The 8,387-nt window shown below is 41.1% G+C and overlaps 1 protein-coding gene across 1 annotated transcript; it reads left to right on the top strand.

Annotated features, from left to right (window-relative positions):
* The first annotated feature begins 1,656 nt into the window (after positions 1-1,656).
* trmt10b (tRNA methyltransferase 10B) lies at positions 1,657-7,359 on the top strand. Its single transcript, XM_080518828.1, has 8 exons — positions 1,657-1,781; positions 2,269-2,377; positions 2,487-2,617; positions 4,872-5,024; positions 5,698-5,776; positions 6,562-6,629; positions 6,701-6,824; positions 6,911-7,359. The coding sequence occupies exons 1-8, from the start codon at positions 1,707-1,709 to the stop codon at positions 7,039-7,041; spliced, it is 870 nt and encodes a 289-aa protein (XP_080374954.1). The 5' UTR covers positions 1,657-1,706; the 3' UTR covers positions 7,042-7,359.
* Positions 7,360-8,387: the final 1,028 nt, after the last annotated feature.

Below are 8,387 nucleotides of genomic sequence, written 5' to 3'. Positions count from 1 at the left end.
ACAAGAAATGGGGAAAAAATAGTAAAATAACCATAAATTAACACTTTCTATTTTTTTAAATAACTATAAATGTAAGATGAAAGGGAACTTATATGTAAAATAATGTTTAAAAGAATAACATAATAGCTAAAATGTCTAAGCTAAAAAAATGGAGATGAAATAATGTTTTAAAATGTTACAGTTTTTTGGTTTAAAATGCACAATTAAAATTGGTAACAAAAAAACTACTACAAGAAATGAAAAAAAAAAAATAAGCACAAATGAACACTTTCTATTTTTTTTAAATAGCTATAAATGCAAAATATATATAAAAAAATAACATAACAGCTAAAAAACCTGGAGATGAAATGTTTTAAAATGTTACAATGAAGGATTAGTCAAACTGATACATGTTGGATGATAAAGATACATATTGTATCATGTGAGACAAATCAAAGAACAGTATCTTTCAACTATACCTATAGTAATTATTTTTCTTTGAACAGTTTCCGCGGACACCACTCTGAATGCGTTTCTTCCCTCATCGTCCCCGAGGAGACAGTGAACGGTCATCAAAGGTGAAAACGTATCGAACTGAATCGTCCGTCTTCACCCGCTTCGCGCTCAGAAAGAAACGCTTCCACCTCATCATCGTGGTTAGCGAGACCAACTTTTTAGAAACACATTTCTCAAGTCAAGAACTATAGAAATGATCCCTGAAAGTATGGTCTTAACGATAAAGCGCAACTTCCGTGGTACTACTACGACGGTCCCACACCCCTGTGTCCCGGTGCGGACGTTAACGCCGTTGGGTTATAAGAGGAAAATGCGCAGTTTGCGCAAAATAAACCGGGGAAATAAATGCACAACACATATTTAAAGCATAGATTATAAACGTATAGTCAAATATGGAAGAGATTGTGTCTTTTAAAAAGGTGAAATATTGAGGTTTTATTCTGTAAAATGTAGTTTTGTACAATTTCCGGTACACAATAGAAAACTGAATCTATCCGTGGCAGTTAATCCGAGAACAAATGTTTATTTTAAGGAGAAAATAGTCTTAAAAGTGCAACGAAGAGACTGTCTCCAAACGGAGTCACCCATTGGTTGAGATACTGTACTACGTCACAACGATAGCGCCGTAATGCTAACACGAGCGCCTTTTTAAAACGCAATTTTAGAGCCGCGACTTAACGCAATGGGTTTTACACGCTTTCTGGCGGAATGCCAGTGTCATACATTATACAATAATGAAACAATAAATCCAACGGGACTCTGAAATTACACAGAAAATTGAATTATGCTTGAAGATATGCTTGCTAGCGATAGCCTTGCTGTGCGTCGATTTCAGTCTTCCTGCCGGAAACTGGTCTGGAGTCACGACAGTTCCTACGAAGACTTTCTTGTCGTGACCAGTTTGTTCAAGTTTTCTAAAATATCAAGAATATTTGGAACGACTGGATTAACATAGTGACGCAAGTTTAATAATTAATAATAAACAAATAGAAAAGTAAATTTCACTTTTTTAAAATCATGACGTCACTCAACGCGACAACCCGGAAGCGGCGTCCTTGTTTGGCACGTTTTCCACTGTTTACGCGTTCCTGTTGCTTCTCTATGGAATCATTTCGTGCAGCTTTTTTTTTTTTCAGATGTTTTTGAGTTTATAGGATGAAATGTCTGAAACCGGAGCGGGATCGTTTGACCTGAATGGAGCTGCGGACTTCATGGAGCTGCTCTGCATCGGAGTGGAGGACGAGGGGGAGCAGAACAAACCTGGGAGGGAGGATGATCACATTTCAGTACGTTTTAATGCCTGAGCTGCAAGTTTGAGTAGAAATTCACAAAAACATATATATTAAAGAGTGTTTACACCACGTCGCATTGCTTCACTGCTCAGGTTCAAACACATTTATGTGGAAATGATCCCAAAATAAGTCTGCAAACACATTTTATTGATCCCAAAATAATATCATAATGAGGCGTTAATAGTCCAACTCGTGTTCAATACTTTTTTTATAAACGAATTGTGGAAGATATGCTTCATCATCTTTGTTTTAGTGTGGTTGTGTAATTTCATCTCTCAAATTAAAACATTTGTGGATCAATAATTCTAATATAGTTTATAAATTGTGCTTCCATATGAGTAAAATACTAAGACGCACTATCATTAAAATATACTATTAATTACTGGCACTGTGTTCGTGGTCTTCCGTTCCTGTGATATTCCATGAAAGCTGAGCGTACAATGCTTTCTTTCACGTTTGTGTTGGATTGTTTACCAACTAGAAGAACGTCCTGAGGAAGCAGCGGCACTGGGAGAAGCAAGTGGCTGCGAAGAAGAGCAAACGGAAAGAAGAGAAGCAGAGGAGGAAGCTGAACCGCCAGCAGGAGTCGGGTACCGGAGAAACAAAACAAAACAAAAACACATTGTTTATTTTTTTAGAAGGAGACTGAAGATAGAAAGGTTGTTGTTTTTGTTTTTTTTTGCACATTTTGCTTGTTAGGCGTCGGCGCGGAGCCTCAGCTCAGCAAGCGGGTGATGAAGGCGATGACCAGGGAGCGTCTGGCCGAGGCCCGGGCCACGGGGCTCCGCCTCTGCATCGACCTCAGTATGACCGACTGCATGTCTGACAAGGTGGAGGAAGTGGAGCAACGGGCTCGTTTACCCTGACCGCTAAAGTCCTGGTGAAATGTAAAACACTACTTTGCAAAAAAACGATAGCTGGGGTTCTACTTGTAAGGTTCCTCCGACTCTGTAAAAGTTATTTGAATTTTGAATCTCCAGCCGAGGAAGTCGGGGGAATCCTTCTTCGTGGGCGGAGCCTATGTGTGACATCACGAGTTGTGCAGATCTCGATCTGTTGTGTTTATATCGGCTTGTTTCCTCTTAAAGTGTCCCTGAAATGTTTTTCAGATTTCATCTTTAGAAAGAAGAATAAATATGCTTTCGAAAGGTATATAACATTCCCAGATAAAAGTCCGAATTCCGACCCTTTTAATTGACTTTACATGATGCAGCAGACGACGGTATATTTGCGGGCCATAAATGTGAGCCGCCTGAGCTAGACCGGATATGACGTACGAGGGGTTATATGTCCCAGCCAAAACAACATCAGCTGATTGAAGAATGGAGGGGTTTGGCGATACAGAAGCACCTAGGAGCGATGTTAGCGAAGATTTAAGTGACGTATCGTTGGTTTTGGACGAAGATGAAGGAGAGGAATCATCGGAGGAAGAATTAGAAGAAAATCAAGGCGTTCAACCATACATGTTTGAGCCGTGAGTACATATTGTGCGTGACCGGGTATTTACCCGTGTGCACATATTGTGCGTGACCGGGTATTTACCCGTGTGCACATATTGTGCGTGACCGGGTATTTACCCGTGTGCACATATTGTGCGTGACCGGGTATTTACCCTTGTGTCAGAGTGGGTGTTTTGCAAAGTTTATTGGTCTATTTGTCTTAAGTTTTAGCAGGTTTTAAAAAGACTTACTGAAGGTTGGGTTTAAAAATCCGTTAAAAAGCCGTTTAAAAATGGTGGGGACAGAACCAGGTTTCAGGATACGTTTCCTCTTCACAGCAAAACCAAGTGACTCTCGGATTGCGGGTGCTGTTTCGTAACAGTCATCTGTGAAATGTTGACTGCAGAGATAGGAGGCCTCTGTTGGTGTCCAGTTGGAGCGAGTGCGCTGCACTTGTTTTGTCCATAATCTCCTCAAAGTTTGATCTTTTGGGAATTTATGGACACTTACAGACGGACTGGGCATTTGGGAAAACCCAGCCGCAACACAACGCTTAGGCATGACTCTAAAAAACTGCTAAATAACGCGATAATGCAGAGCACATGTAAACAAGACACTACGATCAGCTGTTGTGGGCGGAAGTAAATAACCCCTCATACGTCACAGCGCAAAACTACGGCAAGTTGGGAAAACTAGGTCAGATTCACAGGGCGGGAGATTTAAAGGCATATTTAGACGTTCGGCGCTCAAGAGCAAGATAGTGGTGTGATTGTCATTGGTGTGTCATATATCATTCGAAAGGGGGAAAATAATGCTAAATACTGGTGTATTTTAATAGAATTATTTCAGGGACACTTTAAATATCAAAGTTTTTACAGTGTTTTGAAGTTATAGTCGACGTTTTATGAGCCTTGATGAAAGATTGAGCCTGGAAGAGACCGAGAGAGGAGAAAAGGAGCACGGACGGCGGGAGCTACTAGCCGCCCGAGCTAGCGGCTAGCGGGAGCCGCTAGCTCGGGCGGCTAGTAGACGATCAAGTAATACCTGGACTCATCTTCAGTGATTCCACAGTTAGAAAAGCTCTTGGACGTGTTGGATCCAGGAAGCCGGTCGTTCTGCCAAAAGTCAGGAGCCTCAAAGCCTCAAAGGTGAAAACTGGAGGCTGCTGAGGCGAGGAGACGAGGACGAATGGAGGACGAAGCGTCTTCTGCTTCCTCAAACATGTTCCAGACGGGGTCACCGATGGCAGAACCACCTTCTGTGTCTTCTTCATCAATCACTGGGTTTGAAATGACCATGATGATGAAATATGGTTCAATTCAGCCTCTTCGTGGTCAAAACTCTGATCCTCCATAATGTAAACACAACTTGGGCGTGTGCACAACTCGTGATGTCACTCTATTATTGTCAGAAGCTCCGCCCAGCAGAGGAAATAGCGCCGTTTATCGGCTATCTTCTCGCAGATTGATGTGTTTTAACATTTTACCCTTCAGCCAGTTAGCAGGAAAACGTCCCTAGAAAAGACACCAGAGAGTTTTGGAGGTGGAATCTTCATTTCACTGGGACTTCAAGCTCTTGCTGGGAGCGACACGGTGAACCGTGACGACTGATAAAAGATGATTTAACACCGTGGACGTGTGTCCAGGAGGTCAGCCGGCTGGCCGGCCAGGTGAGGCGGCTCTACGGCTCCAACAGGAAGGCGACTCGGCCGTTCCGTCTGTTCCTGAGCGACCTGAGGGCCGGCGGGCGGCTCCACAGGGAGTGTGTCCGGATGAACGACGGCTTCCTCAACTACACGGTATTTCTGTTGTCTAAATCTATTTTTTTTTACTCTTCGTGTCCTTGAGGGAAAAGCATGTTCACACAGCGGGACGACAAAAGCGTGTAATTAACAATAGACTCACTGTATCTGATTCTTTCGTGGTATATTGTATAATATTATCCTTTTCGGGGTTGTATTACACGAGATATCGCACATTTTAAGATGTATTGTATAAGATTAGTGCACATTTTAGGATATATTGTGTTACATGTTGCTGTTCAGGGTATACTAGTTATATATTATACATTTTAGTGGTTTATTTTATAATATATTGCCAATTTCAAGGATATATTACTGGAGCTTTTGGACATTTTAGAGGATTTTGTATAAGATATTGCACTTCTTTTTTTTTTATTTCTATATTAAAATCATGTTGCTCAGGTTTTCTTGCCTATATTATATTTTTCTTATTTTCTATTTTTGCCGACATATTTTGTCTATATTCGTATTTTATTTATTTTTTAATTTCTTAATTCTGTGTGACTTTAGGTTGACGTTACACAAACTCTACTGAAGATTTCAGAACGTGTCTTTTCCCATCTTGAAAATTCTTTTACTCATTAATTAACATACTTTTGTGATTTCAAACCACAAAACAATACATTTTTATACTTTTGCCTCTCTTCTCTTGTGTTTTTGTTCTTCCCAGATGGACATGGCTGAAGAAAGCTGTCTGGACCTCTTTCCTCCAGAAACGATCGTCTACCTCACTCCGGACGCCGATGAAGGTTTGACGAGTTAAAAATTAAACTGCAGGAGTCCAATATTGTGGTTTTAAGATGACGCAACGCTCAATTCTGGTCAGCAGAGGGCGCTGTGAGACCGTTAAATGAACTCTGGTGACACTAGATCAGTGTTTTTCAACCTTTTTTGAGCCAAGACACACTTTTTTCTTTGGAAAACTCTGGAGGCACACCACCACCTGAAAATGTTAAAATGTGAAACTCTGTAGCCTCTATTAACAATATAAAGTCATTCTCATCAAAGACATCAAAGTCATTCTCATCAAAGACATCAAAGTCATTCTCATCAAAGTTTTATCAACAGGAATCCAGTAAATCCAGAAAGCAAGGACTTTTTTTAATAGTGCCTCCCTCAGTGTGAAACCTGGACCTGATGGATGAAGAGCTGAGATCCTGGTTCACATTCTTCCTTTTCAAAAACTTCTCCATCACTGTCACTGACACAGTACTTTGATACAAGATGGTAGCAGGAGGTGGAGATGAACCACACTGACGTCTGTCACTTTACATTTCACCGGCAAAGTTCTGTGCTGCCCTCTAGTGGTGAAGAGTATTTATACATGATTACTCGAGTAAACAAATGTGAAATGTGATAATTTCCCACGGCTCACCTGACGAGATCTGGAGGAAACACCAGTGGTTGAAAAACATTGGATTAGTGGAGTTTGATGATGGAACATTAATACAAACTTCAATGGGAGGTTACAGCGAAGGAATTGAATATAAAAACCGACCTTTCAGTTGTGATTGTCGATCGTCTTTCGTTTCAGCTTTGCAGTCGGTGGAGGCGGATAAAGTCTACGTCCTCGGAGGCCTCGTGGACGAAAGCATCCAGAAGGTATTCCCACGGTGGCGGCTCGTCGTCGTGAGGCGTCGGCTAGCGCTCACGCTCCCGTCTCTCCTCTGCAGAGGTTGAGCTTCTCCAGGGCGTCGGAGCTGAAGGTTCGCACGGCGAGGCTGCCCATCGACGAGCTCATGGTGAAGAGGAGCAACCGGAAGAACTTCCACTCCAAGATCCTGGCCATCAACCAAGGTGACGAAGCCGTTTTCCACGACAGGTCGTCTGAAAAAGTTGTGCCTTACCGAATTTCTCTCTTTCGTTCTTGCGCCCTTCCGCAGTGTTTGACATCCTGTTGACGTTTTGTGACACGGGCAGCTGGACTGAAGCCCTGCAGACCTGGTTCCCGCTGGGGAAGGGTTATGTTGTCGCGCCGGTCGCCTCACCGCCACTTCCTGCAACAGAGTCATGAGGAATATTGTCATTTAAAGGAGTCGTCAGCCAAAAAATCCCATGTTTCCTTATTAAAACATGTATATTTTTTTTGTGGACCTCGGTTGAAACCTGGAGTTTTTTTTGTTTTTTTTTCCGTTTGGGCTCTTTGTTCAAACCAGAATCGACCACAAGGGGGCGCCGCGAGACGTTTTTACCGTCAACACAGAGGCTAACATCACAAACACACCTCTGGTCAATTTAACGGGAAGCAACTTGATGGTTTTTTTTAATTAAAATTTTTCATATGCGCTGCCGCTATGCTACGCTAGCGTTATGCTACACTAGCGCTATGCTATCGCCATAATTGACAGTTCCAGTTTAATGCACCTTGAAAATCTCATGTTCTCTTGCGAGAGGAAGTTTTGGTATGAAAAAGGATCATAACAAGCTCTATTTAAAATGTTTTGCTAAGAAATTTTAAGAAATAAAAGGCATTTTACGGGAGATCAGATACGTGAGAATACCAGGTTTCAGAGTGAGCATTGATTTATATGTAGCCGTTAATATAAGTACATTGAAAATCCACATCATGTAAACGTGGATTGGAATTAATGACTTTATATCACAACCTTATTATGAAAGACTCGTCGTCATTTCCTGTTTTCAGCATCAAGAGAAGCTGTTTTTTTTGTTTTTTTTTAAGGGAATCAAACGGCCTGAAAGACAATCCGACTTAATTCAGGAAAAAAAAAAAAAAATCAAATGAAAGAAACCATTGGATTTTTAACAGTCGTTAGTAAACTCGCCTCAAAGCCACACTGTCACGGTGAATTTGTAAAAAAAAATACCCACAATGCAACAGCAGTACGAGAAGGTTGTGTTTTTGGTCATTTCACTGTATTTTGCACCAGAATGTTCCATTCAAATGTCATTTATGATGAGATTGCCGTCATTTTTGTGAATCATTTGGCAAAAACGTGCTTTTTAAAGTTTGAATTTAAAGGTTGTTGTGGATCTTTTTTTCACCCACTGGAGATGTAATGTGGAAAATAAGTGTTAAAATGTCAAAATGGACTTTTATTACTCGGTTAATCAGGGAATGTCGTAAATAGATTGCAGTATTAGTCGTATCTACATTTAAAAGCAACAAGCAGGCGTCTCGTTCCATACAGGTGTGATGAAATATCACATTTAATTGAGTTGTGAAGAAATACAAATCACACGTCTGAGTTAAAAGCTCACAGGTCAAACTGAGTCGAGGGTCAAATTCTTGATCTGGAAAAACTGCAAGACCCAAGAAATGGTTGTTTCCAGAGATAAAAAAGCTCAGTTCTCTGTACGCAACTTCCCCCCCTTTTTTTTAAAACCCCGGCGATATTAATC

Source organism: Blennius ocellaris (genome assembly GCF_963422515.1).
Source record: "Blennius ocellaris genome assembly, chromosome: 23".
Taxonomy (NCBI): Eukaryota; Metazoa; Chordata; class Actinopteri; order Blenniiformes; family Blenniidae; genus Blennius; species Blennius ocellaris.
Note: the sequence above shows the minus strand (reverse complement) of the source record. Positions and strands in the feature narration are given on the sequence as shown.